This window comes from Labrus bergylta, chromosome 9 (genome assembly GCF_963930695.1).
Source record: "Labrus bergylta chromosome 9, fLabBer1.1, whole genome shotgun sequence".
In the NCBI taxonomy this organism is placed as follows: Eukaryota; Metazoa; Chordata; class Actinopteri; order Labriformes; family Labridae; genus Labrus; species Labrus bergylta.
The window spans coordinates 29,816,860-29,835,709 of record NC_089203.1 but is presented as its reverse complement, the minus strand read 5'-3'; the positions used below and the strand labels follow the sequence as shown (position 1 = coordinate 29,835,709).

At 43.0% G+C, this 18,850-nt stretch overlaps 1 protein-coding gene across 1 annotated transcript in view; it reads left to right on the top strand.

Moving 5' to 3' along the window:
* The first annotated feature begins 81 nt into the window (after positions 1–81).
* fam13b (family with sequence similarity 13 member B) overlaps positions 82–18,850 on the top strand; it is a 64,530-nt gene continuing 45,761 nt past the window's right edge. Inside the window, 3 exon segments of the mRNA XM_065958820.1 lie at positions 82–375; positions 16,075–16,227; positions 17,821–18,030. Of these exon segments, the coding sequence (XP_065814892.1) occupies positions 17,865–18,030 (166 nt within the window). The 5' untranslated portion in view covers positions 82–375; positions 16,075–16,227; positions 17,821–17,864.

The window sequence follows — 18,850 nt, the reverse complement described above, 5'->3', positions numbered from 1 at the left end:
GCAGGTCCAGCCCTCCGAGGGGTGTGTGTGTGTGTGTGTATGTGTGTGTATGTGTGTATGTGTGTATGCGCTGTAGTGAGTGTGTTGGAGTGAGAGAGAGAGAGAGAGAGACTACAGAGCTACAGACTCGCTAAGCAGCAGCGACGACCTGCAGAAACGGAGCATCCAGTCCGAGCAGGAAAAAGAAGAAGAAGCAGAAATCATTTAATCTTCGTGTGTGTTTAAAATGTTCCTGACAACATTTCTACACCGCCTGATTTGATTTCATCGAAGTTGCTGTTCCCCCCTCACCACCACCACCACCACCTCCTCCTCCAGACTGCAGAAACCAGAGATTAATGCATCCTGCTGCGCGGTCCTGTTTGTTTTGACCTGGTAAGAAACCCCGAAGCGACCGATTAGCTGCCTCTGCTAACCGCTCCTCTCAGCAGCATCTTAGCAGCTAACATGCTAAGCTAACTCTGTCCCGACGCTGTGCATTGTCTTTAAAATCGTTTCACTGCTCGTTTTTTTGTTTTAGTTTGGGGATTGTGATGCTGTAACGTCTTTATTTTGCGGGTAACATTGGATCACACAGAGGGGTGTTAAGACACGTTAACGCCTTCAAGTTGGTGGTGGGAAGCTAACGGCTAACAGTTAGCATCTGGAGGCAGCTCCATCACATCTGTGGCTGTGAACTGCCGACACACAGAAACATGCACATTTTATTAAATAATCACACGTTTCGTGCTGTTAGGGTGGTGTCAACACAACTGGAATAGCTTCTTTTAAATTGTGCTTAATTTAGCATTTCATATTTTGCAGTTGTGTGTCGAGAATATGAAGAATAATAATCTGTTTTCACTTCTTTTTTTTAATGCAACAGTTTACAGAACTACAAAGACACTACTTCCGGTGTTTCTTGTTCTTCTGTTGAGCTGGAGTCTGTGTAGTTTCGTTTTCTGCTCTTTGCTGGTTTTACTGGGGGGGGGGGGGTATTGATGCTCCAGCTCCCAGTAAACAGTCTGTGCTGGAATGTTCTGCAGGATTTCTCTTTGCTGCTGCAAAAGATCTTTTTGTGCAATGAATTGATTCTTGTGACTCTTCATGTCTGGGCCTCCTGTGAAAGCCTCGGCACATTGCATAATCTTATCCGGCCAGTGGCCTGCATTACAAGAGGATTTGGCTGTAACATATGGTGTACAGTACACAGGGCCCGGAGTATATGGACTCACTTTCATGACTCAGACCAGCCTCCTAAAATCTTTACACTGGCTGCCTGTTAGTTTTCCTGTTGATTTTAACATTCTTGTATTAGTTTATAAAGTATTACATGGCCTTGCACCAGACTACCTGTCAGATCATGATTTTAGTTTATGAACCAGTACGGCCCCTCAGATCCTCCACTTCCACAATCTGAAAACTCATTTATTCAGTCTGGCTTTTATATAGTTCTTTATATCAATTCAAATCTTAACATTACTGTATCGTCTTTTTATCCTACTACAATTTCAAATATTTTCCTCTTATATATTTATTTTAATATCTTGCTGCTTTTATGTATTTTATTTTAATACATATTTTTTAAATTCTTATTGGTGTGCATTAGTCTCTCAATGATTTTTTAAACTACTTTTTGTCAACAACTTTTCTGCACTCTTGTAAAGCACTTTGAACTGCAATTTAATTTGTCTGAAAGGTGCTATATAAATAAAGTTTGATTGATTGAACTGTATGGGGCTTAACAGTGTGGTTTCCGAAGTAAAAATCCTATTCAATTGCTTCATGGCGGATTTGATCTGTCATAACTATCCAATGTAAGCTTACCCCGACTAACTTGGGGTGAGACAATCCCTTTCAGACTGATTTCCCCTGCAAAAGTGCCCTAACTATGCTCAGATGTGTGTAATGCAACATTAGGAAGGATGTCTTGACAGATGCTGTTTAGTTCAGAACCCCTGCAAACTCAGGTTTACTTACTTAGTGAAATTTTGCCTTACTCACATTGTTCCCTTTTTTCTAGATCCTTACTTGTGTTGTTCTTACTCTCTGATGTACGTCGCTTTGGATAAAAGAGTCTGCTAAGTGAATTGTAGAATTATAGAATTATAAGGTTCAGTATCTCTGCAGAAGCAACAACAACCCAAATATGTTTAAGACTTATGCAAAATCTATTCTGTTAGCTTAGTGAAGCTGAACCTGTTAGCAAAAAAACAACCAGGTTGTTGTGTAAGGGACAGCAGATATGACCGGGGCAAAGGTCAGCTGTGCTCTGGTGCTGATGTTGGAAAAGTGTTTGCAGGACTGTTGTGTCAGCTATAGGTTATGGCACTTTGGATTGGCCGTGTTCTGCACTCAGCTGCAAGTTTAAGATCAACCTTGTTAAACTAGTACGAAAAAGTCTTGCAAAATATCCCACATTTAAAGGTTCATATTTTCAGTTTTTTAGGCACAGTGTTATTGTGTAATTTGGTCGTCGATTTGGTAGTTGTAGTGTTTGCTGTTTCTCACATAATTCACATTTTCTCCAACCCCTACATCCTTTACGTCAAGCTTAATGTGGTCTTATGTTAAGACCGATACGCTGTTGGTCCTAAAAGTACGTTTATGAACAATTTTATCGAGCTACAACATCAAGATAAGCGGTGCATTTGAAGCAAGTGTTTTTTAAATGTTGAGTTACCTTGGTGACAATACAAAGAAAGAAATGCAGTATTAAGGCAATGCCGTATCTGTTGTTAATTTCCAGTGATTGTGCCTCAGCTGAACCTGCAGATGGTATACGTGAAAGATCTCACGTATACACATACCAACCGAGTCAAACCCCTCCAGCCTTCCCGCTGTGTGAGATAAGACTGCAAACGTAAGACGACCCATGGTTTTTGTATGGAGGGAAAACAGCCCCACACACAGCGGTCACAGCAGTGTCATGACCGCGCAGCTGCCTGCAGTGTGGGATTGTTGTTGCCAGGTCAGTGAGTGGTAGACGGCAGCCAAGCTAAACCAAGCGCGGTCCAAATCTCTCTAAAGCTGGAGCCACACTGCCAGAAATTCACCAGCTTCAATCCTTGTGCTTGAGCTCACATCTGTATAGAAATGTGCTTCAAAACACATTGATGGTTAAGGTATGACTTGCTTTTAATGATTGCTCTCGGATGAACACACCTACATCCCTTTCTTACTGTAACCTGTTGGATGAAATTACAATGACTAGAAAAGGGGAATCTGATAATCTAAAAAGAAGCCGTGGAAGATTATCTTCTGGTGTATGTTACGCCAAAATGGCCAGAGGCACTTTCACACAGCGCAGCACTGACCCGGCCCCACGATTGTGCAAATACAGATCTTCCATTAGACAGCTGAAATAACACAGGCTTCTGCAGGGGGAAGCATCTTTTATTGACGTGTTGTTGTCTTTCCAGAGAAAAGGCTTTGAGGAGGATTTTCTTTCATATCCTGGACGGTAACTGTTCTTCAAAAATACTGATACCAATATTTCAGACTGGTTTATTTAAACCAAGAGAAATAAAAGACTAGAAGACGTTAGAGCCTTTTGACAGCTGAACTGCAGCAGAAGCTCAGGGGTTCTTTAAGCTGTTGACCTCTTTGCCATAAAGACGTCTCAAGGTACTGGCAGGGGTTTGGTGTGAGAAGCTCTACGTGTTGTCTGTAGATAAGTATTCATTCCCAGCCGTACAACTTGACCTTTTTTGTTTTACCAAACCATAACAGAGATAATTTAGAAGCTTGGGTACAAGAAATAATTTTTTTCAGTAGGTATTTAAGTTATTCTGGGGTTGAGAACGTGTCCTGCGTAGGTTTAGAGTACTACTGCTATAACTGTGCAGCGTCTAATGAATGTGTCATGTGAATGGAAATACAGGAAGAAAAAAATTTCATAACCTCCACCCAACCATAAGCAGAATTTTCCACCCAGGCGTGCAGACTGTTTGCATCAAATCAAGCCAATGGCTTTTTCTGTTTTAAGATATTTTAAGAGGTGTGACAACCCCATAGGCGATGTGTCTTATAAAACTGCCATCCCAGAGTCACTGCCATATCGATTCTTTGAGTACACAACAATATATTGCCACATCCATTCCTGAGCTCAGCCCTAGAAGGCACCAAGTTGGTCCATGCACATCGGTTAAATTCAGTGTGAGAAGATCCTTCAAACTGCTCCGTCAGTGTGCTTGGTCATTATCTGAATGCTTCCTGCCTGCTCATTTGTCAGTCTACTGTCACAGCTGGTGTTTTGATCTATTGTTTGCACACACACACACACACACACAGATGGAAATGACAGCACTTGTACTACCCTGTGTGAGCCGTTTGTTCTGTGTTAATTGATTCCTATTCAGTTTACGTACAATAGAGCAAACAGGGTTTATTCAGTGATTTCTAACTACAGGCTCGGGATTTCCTCGTTCATTCACTGAAGTCTCACTTCCTCATTGTACTGTCACTGCTTTCATAGAGTTGTCAGGCATGTACGGAAAAGAAAAGACAACAGATGGGAGAGGGATCTTTTTTTTTTCTTTTTAAAGCAGCAAATGCACAGTGGCTTGCTTTTTAGTGTGCAGTGGTCTGTAAATTTCCATCAGTATGAGACACAGCAAGAGAGCGAGGTGATAAAGATCAATACTAAATCAATGAAGCTCAGTGTCGTTGTCTGAGGCGAAGCTGGATCCAGGGGCTTCAGGAAGCTCTGCAGAGGATTGGATCACACTTGAGCTGTGATGCACTGATGTGGCTGAGAGGTGCAGTTCTTGTTGTGTGTCACAGTAAAACACTGAGTAGCACACATATGATGCCTAATGTCGAGGGCAGACTACATGCTATGAGCCGTCGACCACCTTTTCTGTCATGTCAGTGCTGTTGACCAACGAGAGCACAGATCGCTCTGCACATGCAAAAGTCACGAGGTAAAAAAAACTCAAAATGGTGAAGTGAAAGAAGACTGATGAAGTCGTAGAAGCGAGATAAAACTATGAGACAGACTGTTGTCGAGCTCTGGCGACAACCGTTTTATAACAGTAACTTTCTGGATGTCGTTTAGCTCTGCCCTCTTCCATCCAGCAGTCATCACATTGGGTGTGATGATTGGTCGGTTACCACTGTGCATGTCTTTCGGTCAAATCAGGGCAAAAATGTGTGGCTCTGTGATCAGCTAATCTGAACCCAGTGACCATCGAGACGCTCATGATAATGTGTCGCTGGAGGAGAGCGGAGGCTTCAGTCTGGAGGAGGTGTGGCCAAAAAGCAGTTTGTTTTGGTTTCATGCTGACGCCCAAGGGCGACATCCACTGGATCAAAAAGTCACCCATTCTTCTTTAACTGGTGAATTTCCTGGGTAAGGGTCCTGGCTTTGTTTATTTAAAGATGATTCAGTATTAAAAAAGTGAGCTCTGGGAAGATACATAACAAAGCTAAACTTTTCATTTGGGGTCTGATGTAAGAAGTAGTGACTGAAATGTTTTTCTTTTTGTTTGTTTTGAAGATTCAATAAGCAGATACGGTCTTTGGCAACAAGGCAAACTTTATGCAAATGAAGCGAACAAAATGCTCCACTCCCACAGTCCCTCACACAGAGCTGCACTTGTTTCCACTGTAGGCGTTCATGCTTTCTGCCCCTCAGGGCTGCAAAGCATGAATCTTATGTCACTGTTCTCCCCAAAGAGATCTTGTTGGATATGTCAGGCCTTCTGAGAAAGTAAAGTGGACAGTGACAAGATGTTGTAACCTGGAGCAGAGCAGTGAAGCAGGATTTTAGACTTTAAATCAGTCGCTCTCAGAGTCTCCCTCCTCCTCCTTCTACCAATGTTATTAAACAGGGCACTTAACCCTGGCCATGAAGGTGCAAAGTGGCAATTAACTGCTAGCTGCAGAGGGCTTTACTCCAGTGAAAGTGGAGAGTACACAACGTGTGATGGTGCTGATGAGAGCAGCTGGTTTTAAGACAAACTAATCATTGGCCCAAAAATAGAGCTGATATTAGAGGTGGGTGATATGACCTCAGATTCATATTGCTTTCACTATTTTACTCTCTGCCTTGTGTGTGCTCAACAACCAATCGTGTGTGTTTAAACCAGCGATGACGGTATGGCAAAAACATCCATGTCATGGCACGTTATACCAGCATTGTGGCGGCTTAGATTGGAGGATGCTACACAGAGACTAAGTGGGCCTGTTCCTGTGACTCGTTCCTATCACAATAAAATTCAAGGTCCAGATAGATTTGTTGATTTATTAGATAAAAGAGTGAAAAATACTTCTAAACCAAAAGTCCAAAAGATGCTGATAGTTATGATGATAACGATGAAACAACAGAAAATATTCAAACCCACTGACCCTCTTTGTCTAATGTAAAGTAGAGTAAAATTAAGGTAAATCTACTGCCTTACATTTCTGTTTTACATAGCATTGTTGGATAATTATTTTTGTTGGACGTTCCCTCCCTCTAACAATCAAAAAAAGAGTCGATTCTGCTTCCAGAGATGGAGATAACGAGGCTGGAAAAAGTCTGAGTCTCCCCCTGAAGACATGTGCTTATTAATTTATCAGTGACAGGGCCAGCCTGGGAAGCGCAGCTAAACTGGGCGAGAGCTGTGAACTGCCGATTCAAGGGCAAACAGGGGCTTTACCGCCTCTAATATTCATGCTCTCTCTCTTCTATTTGAACCTGTCACTTCCTTCCTCCCCACTGCCTTCTCTTCTCTGATTTCCCTTTTTCACCGTCTCTTTCTGATTCTCTTTTTTTTTAATTCTCCATAATGCTGCTGCCGCTCCTCTTGCCATTTTCCACGCCTCTCAGCCTGACTGGACCTGCTGGTTTATGCCTTCAAGACACAGAAACGAAAAACTTTGCACAAATGCTGCCCACACTCAAAGTCGCACTTTGAACCCTCAAGTTAATCATTTACTGGGCACTTATTAGGAGTTCACTTCCTCTTGACGTGAAAATACTTCATCTTCTGTGCAGAACTAAAAGTATTCATCACTAAATATTAGTGAGTCTGTAGCTGCTGTTATCATGTGACAGTTACAGCGGTTCATTCTACCATCTCAGTGTTGTTTTCAACTTTAGGCTGTTGGACAATCTGTTTGGTAAAAAAAAACAGTACTTGAACAGAGGAACATTTCAACCATCATGAGCTCAGTGCATGGAGCTGAATAACACTGAAGCAGTTAGCGTTTCATGGACCATATCAGCCATGACAACAGGCAGTCTTGCATCACATCACTTGCTAGCCCTGCTAACACAGCGTGATGATACCAGAGCGGAGAAGAATGGCCCGCTGATACGTTTTGTGGAAGGAGACGGCGTTAGTCGAGCAACTGTAGAGAGAGGAAAAGATGTTCAAGGGAAGGGAGAAAGAATTGAGAGCTGATGGATGGATGTTACTACAGACTCGTGGACTACATCGTGCTCGTTTTCTGGACAAACAGATTGATGTTGATAGCGGTGGGAAACGCAGGATAACTCATGACAGGATACGATGTGTGATACTTCTGTTCGATGTTGTCCGACATCCTGCTTTCTTCTTCTTTATCGCGCTGACAACTTCTTCGTTGGCCAGAACCGACTTGAGGACATGGGAAGTTTAGCTTTAAAACCATTTTTTAAATATCGATATTTGGTGTCAGCAATCCAACCCCGAGCAGACTTTTCTTTGTCAGATTTTAAAAGCGGCTTCACAAAAGTGCCTTTGGGTCAAGCTCATGTGGGGAATCGCCCAGCATGAGTTTGACTGCAAGACCAAGGCTGACGTCTGACCTCCACATTTTTGCAGACTAATCCTCTCCATGCAGGCGTGTCTGAGGTGTGATTTTCGAGTTCTAATGAGGTATTTTAAGACACAGTTAGACTTGTAGTTGGAAATGAATCAACAGTATTCCTTCCACTATTATGTAGAACATCACAGAAGTTGATGCCGTATAACCAGGGAAGTTAGAAATAGCTGATACCAAATGTCTAAAAAGACTAAGTCACACTTCATGCCCCAGTCCTCTGCATATTGAATACATATTATGTGTTGACTTTTCGACTCAAGTGTCAAGTTAGGCATGACTTCTCACCTCTGGCTTACTGCCCGAGTCAAACACGAGGGCTCAGCTGGAAGGCAAGACGGTTTAAAATGTGCACAAGCAGGTTTTAGGTCAACATTCAGAGCAGGTAACCTTGCAGCTAACAGGGTGTTAGTGTGTGTGTGTGTGTGTGTGGCTTTTTAACATGAGCGACATTTCCTCTAGGCGAGGGTTTGCTGTAGACCACAGACTTTCTTCTGCAAACGTTGAATTCTTCGAACCACATCATCCACCTATAAGTGTTTTGTACATCCCCCCCCTCTCTAATATCTTCTAGTATCTTTATAGGTTATTCATGGACTTCCTGTTGCTCTGCCTCTTGCATTGCACACCATGAATGGTCAGCTTGTTTTTGTTAGTTGAAAATTAACTTCTTTTACATGAGGCGTCACATCGGTATGTTTGAGTAAACGAGCAGGTTTTCTAGTTTGTTTTTGCACGGAGTGATTTCAGAAATAGCATTGAACAGCACAGAAAGTGTTCAAATTGAATTTATAGCATTGTGGTTATGTTGAGCACCCCCCCCCCATTTGCAGAGTCTAGTAGTAGCTACAGTCCTCGCTTGCATGTCATCCTCCACGCTCTCCTCACAACACTTCCTGTCTCACTTCAGCTTTCCTGTCTATAAATGGCCCAACAATATCTTTAAAAAAATTGGATATACTTGAAACTTTATCAGCCTGAACAAGAAAATAACCCGACAGTGAGGCGAGCCCCCTTCTCCAACTTTTGCTTTTTCAAACAATCATAAAAGTTCTTCATGAGCTTCATGAAGAAGTTTTGGTAAAGTTTCCAAGATGTATTATTATTTGCAGCTTTCCTGAATAGATTTTTTGTTACCCCCTAGCTTCAGTGAGAGTTTACAAGTCTTTATAATTATCAGAAAACATTTTTACTAGCTCGTGGTTTGGTGGTGACTTTATTCTATACAAAGTTCGCTACTAACTGTTGACATTTACTTGCCTATATTGGACAAACTAAGTTTCACAGTACCGTATAGGTCCAAAAATACCTTCAGACTTCTGTTTGACACTCTTTATCATCACTTGTGTTTTTCTGTGGTGGTAACGCACATTATATTGGCCGGTTTGACCACAGCTAACCCAGCGCTGTTTTTTTCTTCCATCCACTCTCCCCACTTCCTTCCTTGGTACACTGATGCAGCACGGCGTCCGTAACATAAGCTAGCACTCAGCGTCAGCAATGTGCGGCTGTTTCCGACAAACTAACCAGCTGCCTTTTGGAGCGGCAAGGCATTCAGTCTTGGAATCCCCCAAGATGATCTGGAAAACGTTGCTGGGAAGAGGGAAGTCTGGGTTGATTTACTGAGCCTGCTACCACCGCGACCCGACCTTGCATAAGCGGAAGAAAATGGATGGATGGATGGACCAATAAATTTGCTGACAAGCAAGGACAAAAGACATTTCATTGTGTAGTCGACTTTTTTGCGCACACCCTGTAAACTGGGCAGGTATTCATTTCTATCGTTGTGTTCTATTTGTGTGTGAAACATGACTGACTTCTGAAACTATTTCTCTTTAAACCTCATTAGAGGAAATGCTGAGTTGAAAAGTGCCACAGGGTGACGGGTCGTTTGTCATTCCATCTGAGGAGAAGCAGATAAGCATCTCTGTCTTATAATCAGTTGATTGATGTGATCAGTCCCATTTAGTTTCACTGGTGTGACAAGTCATGCTCGTACCGCACATTACCACAGAGTTATGCTGGGGTCACGAGATGTGCTGTGTGTGAAAAATGAAACCAGTCACAACACTATAGTGGAATACTGAAGGCGTTGGTACTTCCTCCTTATTGTTCTGTGGAGGTCAGAGATCGGATCTTAGCGGGCTTCTTTCTGGTTTAACCTGTAAGATTTTGAACCGAGGGAGTGAGTGGGGCCCAAAGGATTGTGGTCTTTGTAGTTCCCACTGCTCTGCTCCACTGCTGCTGAAACAGAACTACACTATGACCCGGAAGACCGATCATCTCATACCGTCACAGCTCCATGATGCAATAACGCAAATAGGCGATGTCGTTATATTATTTGTATTTTGTGTTCAGCTCATGCAACTGGTAAAGATGTAATATTCTTGGATAGATTCATTTTTTGGACCCCCTGTGGTTCTTAGGCTTTGATGTAGAGCTCTCATAGATTTTAACGTTTGATTCCCTGCTGTCTGACCTTCCTGTCTGTCACTTCATACTTGATTTTTATCTGATCATGACTGGTGATGATGGACCGTTCGGCCTTCAGCTGCTTTGATCTCTCTTACATTTGGTGGTTCACAACGTGATGCAAGTTGGAGGACATCTGATGGATTATTTGAAACCAACTTGTGAATATTGAATCGTCTTTTTAGGTTGTGCACTTTGTTTTGAAGGAACAGAGTCAGCTGATCACAGATTCATAAGAACATGGCGTCTGTTCTCAGATTTACCTAAATCTGAGATCTTTATTTCTTAACTAAAAGTTAATGTGAGGAGTTTGTATCTGGTTATCTCCTCCTTAAATATATCCTGCTTTAATTACTCTGCCTGTTTTGTTGCTGAGTGTTTAGTCTGAAGTCGATTAGCAGCACTCGGGTTAGACGCACACTTCGGCAGGTCAGACTGTACTGCAGGAGGTGAAGCTGTGACCTTTCTGTTAAAGGACATTAAGGCTTTAACTGCTGCCACCCTGCAGACCACAGAGCGTGCTTCGTCTTTAGATGTGTGCAGCACCAGGTTCCGCTTTTAGAAACATAACTGAAATCTGATATACAGTAACCTCTTTTTAATCTCCTGCTGCCGCTGTGCTAGAACTGTTGCTGAAGAGTCCAGATAGACTTGTTTCCAAGTGCCTTCTGATTAACTTTTGGTCATAGTTTTAATCCGTTCGTTAAGCTCAGGTGCTGTGAAAAACACTTTGATTGGTCGGGAAAAAAACACTGATTTTTTTCATAAACCACCTTTCACCAAATCTCCCATTCTGTGTTTTCCAGTTGATTCCATTTTCATTGTCTAATGTTTTTATTCCAGCCATGTTTTGAGCAGCGTTGGAATCCCAAGGCCCGAACAGCTTAGAGTAGATGTGATTATAAAGATTCAGGAGTCCATGAAGTTTAGGTTGAGGAACTTTGAAAGTGCTTGAACTTGAGTCTACATGTTTGTTCTCTCATCAGGGTTTTCCTTACACTTTCTTTGGGTTGATTATCCGTCGGTCCATTTCTCTCCTTCACATCGCTCTTTCTCTCACACTCTTTGCGTCTTAACTTTCTCTGTTTCCGCCTCAAACAATGTCCCTCTTTGTTGAGCAGAAGGTTGTCAAGCATGATATCTGGGATTAACACACCCACACGGACAGAACGAAACACAGACAGAGCTCTTCTAGACCGTTGCATTACTGGCCGTATTCACTACAGAGGCCTTTTAGGGTTAGTTTTCACGACAGACGAGGCACTGCTTTGGGAACATTGAGTTCCCAAATCTCCAGGTGTCATTGTCCTCATATGTCACTTGAAGCGTGTGTGTTATGACTCCCTTCAGTCGTTGAGGTTTTTTGGGTTTCAGTAGTAAGACTCTGAACTAATACAAAAACTTCAGCGCCAAAAGTGGGATTTCTTCTAGCTTTTAAAGAGGCTTAGCACCAAGCAGTGCCAGTTCAGTTGGTTTTGGAAAGTCTAGAGGCTCAGGAATGCCTTTTAGAGGAATAAATAACAATATATCCTCAACGAATATAAGACTCCCAAAACCCCTGTTTTTAATAAGAAGTGGACAAAATGTGAAAATGGTCCAGACCTTCAACCTGCAACACAAAGACATTTTCAGGCTTCATTTTTGTTGTCAATAAAGGGAATGCACTTTTGCACAGGCAGATATCACATGATTCAGTTTAAATATCCAATAACAATATGAAAGTCTATCCCATAAAAGGCATTTGAAGTATGCGACTTCTCACTGAAATTCACTGAAAGAGTTTAAAAATACGAATATGTGTCCCCAGTCTGTCTACAACCTCCCCCCCCAATAATGAGCCTTTTGCCTGCTCCACTTTTCAGCAAATGTTTGCTCAAACAGGCCGTTTGGAGATTTTCCCTTCATGACATCACAAAGGGCAGTAGCCCCTCCCCCAGGTGGGTGACACTCCCACAGCTAGGTGTTTGTTCTGCCCTCTGAGTCTGCCTTCTCACCGTAAACAATAGGACATGGAGCGAGAAAGCACTGAGCCACCCAAGCTCTTCCAGAGAGGGGGCGTGGTCAGACACAGCTCATTTACATATTTAAAGGTACAGAAACAGCCTGTTCTGAGCAGGGCTGAAATAGAGGGGTTTATAGACATGATCAAATACAGGATCAGAGTGGATTTAGAACAAGAAACTTCACACACATGTTTTGAGGAGCTCTGAGACTTATTGAAACTGGTTGATGAGGAGGAGAATATGTGACCTTTAAAGTATTATATCTAAAGGGGCATCAACATTTTATCCACATTTATTCCTACTTTAGGTTAAAGAAGCTGTATGAGTGGAATTTGAAGTTAAAAATCGAACCAAACCAAATTGATGGTAGCTTGAAGGCCTGGACACACCGGCTTGTGTACTGAGGTGATAGCCTGGACTTCATTTAAAATGATTCAAGCTAAAATAAGGGTGGAAGCTTCCTCCACACCAGCAGAGCAGTCTCTTCTGCCTACATGTGATCATATTAGTGTACCTGTGACTCATAATGTATAAATGGACACATCTGAAGTGAACTCTGCTAAGAAACCCTTGAAAGAACCTCGTAGCGTGCAAGAGGAAACAAAGTGAGGCTTACTATAATACCCATTGACCAAAAACAACGGAGGTGGCGAGCAGAGTTAGGACCATTTAAGGCAGCAAAATATTCAACCTACCTTGCAGACGTTTTTTTTTCTTCTGTTCAGCTCAGTAACTTTAGCACGGTTCTTTCACTGCTGAGGTCTTACTCCTTTTTGGACCTATCCTGTATTTATAGTTTATTTGTTAGGAACAGATGCAGTATACATAGCAGGGTTTTTCCTGGCTCAGAATGGGCCTTTGGGGGGGTGACTATACGCGCTGTAGTAAACGCTCAACCCGCGTATTAGAGTATAGTCTTGGCCAGGACAAAAGAAGACATGAGGCGGCCTTGGTTGCCACTAGTTCTTTGCCGTCTGCTTGGTGTGTCAGGGCCTTTAGCCATAGCTCTGGGATTAAATAATTTCAATGTATTTCTAGGATCTCTGAAGATCCTTTTGCTTCTGTTGTTATTCCCAACCATAGAGCAGCTGTTGTAGTGAAGTCTGTGTAGGACATGGTCATTATCCAAAATAAATGTATATCTTCAAATGTATCGTATCGTGGCCGCTGTATCTCGATACGTACAGTATTGTATTGTAGGAACATTAGACATGGTGTTGCTGAACCAAACAGGATTGTGTGGCTTTCTTAAAAGTGGTGAAGTTTGTCGTAAATTTAAAGTGATCAGGTAGCAAGTTCCAGGATTTAGCTCTTTCACAGAAAATGCCTGATGGTTGAGGCTCTTTAATTCCTGACTGGTTGTCTCGGGCGGTTAAACCAGAGGACAGGATGTGAGAATATCATGATCATATGTAAAAACATAAAGGCATGGTTGAGTGTCTTATCATCTTGAAACAGATAAGATTAGCCTTAATCCTTGAACAAATCTTTTTGACATGGCTTGTAAATGTAATTGAGAATCTAACTCTACTCCCCAAGATACTTCTCCTCTGTTACTCGTTCAATAAGTCTACCTTTAATTCTGACATCTAGCGGTTCTTTTGCAGGTAACTTTGTGATTGAGAAACAAGCCCTTTTATTAATGCAATTCAGCTACAGTGCTGTTACAAAGCTCTGCCGACATTACGCCTTGTACGTTCATATTAATTCATAATATTGGTGTCCCAGTCTGTGTGTTCACATTGTTGACTGCGTTGCAGAAGCAGGAGAGAGCACAGCACAATGGGAGCTCCACATACACACACACACACATAGTTAGACATGCACACACACACACAGCCAGCACTGCGCTCCCCCGCTGGCTCCACAGATCCTGTCTTGCCCCTGTTACACTTCTTTTACTACCTCCTAAAATGGTACAGGGGAGAGATCACTTCGTCCCCCCTTTATGCCTTCGGGACATTTAGATTGAAGGCTAAACACCACCAGATTATAAGTACCTGGAATAGACAAGAAAGCCTTTTCATTGTATCTGAAATGCTTTAAGCACTGAGATTTCAGCTTTCATGCCACGGTGCAGGATTTTACGTCCTTGTGTTACAAAAACTCTTAAAAATGATATTTGCTTATTCATCATGTTTGAGAAGCTTTCTGAGATTTCTGAAGGATGGCACCAAAGTCTCTATCGATTGAGGTAAGAGGCTGTTTTTTTGGAGAGAGAGAGAGAGCGAGCGACCTGCAGAGATGTTAGAATACATACAGGGAATGTTCAGTGAAAGACATCCCTCTGTTCCTGCTCCTCTCCCTGCTCCTCTCCTTCTCGTTGACGTAGAGGGGATGCTGTTGACGTAGAGGTGATGCAAAGCGCCTAACTAGGTTGGATGGCTTGTGTAACATGCAGGAAGAGGAGGAATGACAGAAAGTAAGAGGGGAGGGGGATCTAACACGCCACACAGACTCTTGCAGAGAAGAAAGAATTGTTCTTGGAGGACATTGGGTGAAAATCCTGCCAATGTGAAACCAGGTGCATGAGTTCACTTTAGTAGAAATTTCAGAAATTGTTCGGCAGAGTTTTGTTTTGTGCTCCCATGATTCACGGTGGAATTTAAAGGATGGCTGTCACAGAATAGTGGTTATTGATTCATTTATTAATTTTCAACATATACTATTTAAAATATCTTACACGCAGCCTTACATTGAAGAACTGCCAGTGCAGCATGGACAGAACGCGCCTCACATGGATCCTGCTGAAGCTGCCAGTGACACACATACTGAGGTGGCAGCAATTAGCAGGGACACACACACACACAGATTCAAAGTGACAGTTTGTTCACATCCTACTTCACACGAGCATGCACGGACATGCAAGACACATCCAGACACAAATACACACCCACACACACACACACACACACACACACACACACACACACACACACAGGCTGGCACAGCTTCCTCGCTTCACCGTAGTCAGTTTAATTATGATGATTAGTCCTGGCCTCCAGCAGACTCTTGGAGAACCCTTCATCTCATGCCTTAAATCTAGAAGATGAGGAAAGAGAGAAGGGAGGACATGCAAATACAAAGGGAGAGAAAAATGAAGGAGGTGGAAAGCAGACCAGGAACTTTAGAGGAAAATGAAATGCACAAAAAATGACCTTAACTGCCTTAAGCTTCCCTCATTCTGCTTAAGGAGATGCAAAACCTTAAAAGACTGGCAAATTGACTGGCTTTAATTGGTTTTTATCATGAAGTAAGATTGTTTTTGTGAAAGTAAAAACAGAAACCGGTAGTCACCCTGTTTCTCTTAACACTAACATGTGTCTCTAGTCTGTCTACAAACCCCCCAATGACGAGAAAAGTCCATCCTCTCCGTCTTCTGCCTGCTCCATTTTTCAGAAATTGTGTGCTCAAACAGGCGGTTTGGAGATTTTCAGTCATGACATCACAAAGGGCAGTAGCCCCTCCCCCAGGTGGGTGACACTCCCACAGCTAGGTGTTTGTTCTGCCCTCTGAGTCTGCCTTCTCACCGTAAACAATAGGACATGCGAGAAAGCATGAGTACACCCAAGCCCTTCCAGAGAGGGGGCGTGACACAGCTCATTTACATATTTAAAGGTACAGACACAGAAACAGCCTGTTCTGAGCAGGGCTGAAATAGAGGAGTTTATAGACATGATCAAATACAGGATTAGAGGGGAGGGCGCAGGGGATGACAGCTCTCTGTAATGTTTTGAATTTTGACTGCAGTACCCGTTTTAAACACTAGGTGTGACGTTTACATATTGTTCCTTTAACAAACTCTCTTTTTTTCTCTGTCTCTCCTCAGTGAAGCTAGAAAGGAATCCTGCAAGAGGGATTAGCGGTCCGTCAATGAGGAACTACCGGCTCATCTTCTGCCACAACCTGAAGCAGCCCTAGATGGTTCAGCGGTTCACTGGTCAGAGGAGGAGAGGATAGGACACACTTTCACTGCTACACGGTGAGTACACACAAGGAACAGTGCAAAGACAAAACACAATCTCACACACACTTTCTGATTTAGTCTCTTTAAGAAAATACCGACATGCTCTTTGCCATACTCACTCACAGAAAAATGTTTGTTTTAGTTAATTAATTAGAGGTCGGTTCGAGTCTCCTTTGCAGATTTATACTAGGCTGAATCATTGCAAAAGTAATTTCCATACACTTTACAAAAAGCGAAGGGTCGGGCGGCTGTGGCTCAGTTGGTAGAGTCGTCGCCTCTCAACCAGATTTTTCTGGTCGAGGGTTCGATCCCTCGACCAGCTGAGCAACATGTCCGATGTGTCCTTGGGCAAGACACTTAACCACTGCATTGCTCCCGCTGCTTCTTCGGTGGCGGTGTATGAATGGATTAGTGTTGTAGTTACTCTCTGATGTACATCGCTTTGGATAAAAGCGTCTGCTAAGTGAATTGTAACATTTTATGTCTTCTTGTTATGTAACAACAAACTGGTTTCAAACCTGTTATGAGAGGTCTGAGAGGAAGACAGAAGAATCTTGTCTGACCACACCATCACGCTCTCTGCCTAAGAGTCTTCTGTTAAGACATCTGCCTGCATGTGTTTTTATGTGTGAGATCTTGACGCATCAAAAAGCTTGTTTTATTCTAAATAAACACATGGGGATGATCCTTCTCACCCCTGAGTAAAAGCGACACCATCTGCCGCCGTTTGGATCCAGATTACTCACCAACCCGCCACCGGCTCCAGAGTCTTAAGGCTGAACTACAAATCGTTGCAAATTCTTGATTTTCTTTGCTTTGCATTGATTTCCATTGATTTCCATTCTGCTGCCCGCGACATCCTCCCCCTTTGCATGAGCGCCAAGGCGAGATGACGACAAAGAACCTCGCTGCAGGGATGGGAATTTATTTTAAGTAGTGACCTTTTGGATGACGATTACGCAACAGATAACAAGACTTTCTCCCAAACTGAATCACGTTTATGTCATTTAAAAACACAAGTCTTAAATCTGTGTTTCCGTATGCATCAATTTGTAAAAGTCAACATTTTAATACACCAGCTGCTCCTCTAAATACAAACCCTTATTCAGCCAATTATAGAAAGACGTGTGACCGTTATTGTCTGAATCTGATGCTTTAAGAGACAGTTGCATGCACCTGCAGTGATCGTAGGAGAATGGACACAGAGGGGACTAAACCATTCACTCCTCCTCCACCTGTTCCTCCTCCTCCCCAGAGGACAAGGTGTAAAAGCCTCTGCTGACCTTTAGCCTATTGCTGCTGTCCGTCCTCCTCCTCCTCCTTCTTCTATACTTTTTTTTTTTAGAAGGGGAGGTTTCAAAGTTGTGCAGCAGAGTCTAAACCAGCTACTCCTGAACGTGTGTGTGTGTGTGTGTGTGTGTGTGTGTGTGTGTGTGTGTGTTCCTTTTTGTTTGTTTGTGACCGACAGGCAGAGCGTGCACTGATGGATGTGAAATCACTCGTCACTCCCTGCCCGTGGTTATTCTGTAAAATGACTACATCTCACTTTTTGGTCTAAGCGTTGCTCCTCTTCTTCTTCTCCCCTTTCTTGAATGTTTCCTCCTGAAGACGTGAGGTCTTGGCGGGGCTGTGGTGAGGAGGAGGTGGAGGCCATGAGGAAGAGCGTGTCTCCGTTGCCAGGCAATGAGGGCGGGAGCTCAGCCGGCACCACGCGGGTTTTTGGCGTTCCTTTGGAGGAGGTGACACGCACGCACACAATCAGCGGCCACGAGGTTCCTGCACTGGTGAAGCGCATCGTGGAATACATCGAGGAGCACGGTGAGTGAAAAGAGACGTCATAACTATATCAATGTAGAGTTCCCCTGCGATTTGTGCAGGTGATTGCGCATTACTTCACACTGAATAGGAGAGCAGGAATACGATCACCAACACCATTTTTAGCTCACTTTTATTGCACTTTTGCACATCAATAATTTGAATTCCTCTGTGACTTTCCCATTTATCATGCCTGAGTTCATACTTCTGGGGTACATCTGATAGCACTCTGTAATGTTTGAGTTTCCCAATAACGCCCCGCTGCTGTTGCCCCGCCGTGACTGCTCTTGCATCACGATAAAAACCAAAATATGTCAGCAGTGGAGATCCAGTTTATGTGATAAGATGAACTCTGGATGCACCGGCAGACAGCTCCACGGTCCGCTTCCTTCTCCGTTACATAACAGCTCTGTCGACTGCGGCTCCTCTTGTGAAAACAGAACAGCTTAGCTTGGAGGAGAGTGGGACCTAACAAAAGCCCTGGCCCCAGGTCTTTCCCATATCCACCCCCTTAAAACATTTCCTGTCAAGACTCACAGAGCAGGAACTGCACTGTTACATCATTATCTTCATGTGAGCAGGTTGGCACTTTGGACATTTTGCTCTGAAAGGTATAAAAAATGAGACGGTTTCAACAGCCAAAGTCAAGTTTTCTTTAAAGAACGGAGTCCTCATAGTGTTACATTCGACTGGCTACACACCATCTTTAGTACCAGTTCTGTTGAGTTTCATTTAATCCCAGTGTCCACCAAGTGCTCGGGGTCAGTTGGGTTTGGTTTGTACAGTACGATACGCATTAATTGGCGTTTCTACTGTCAAACGT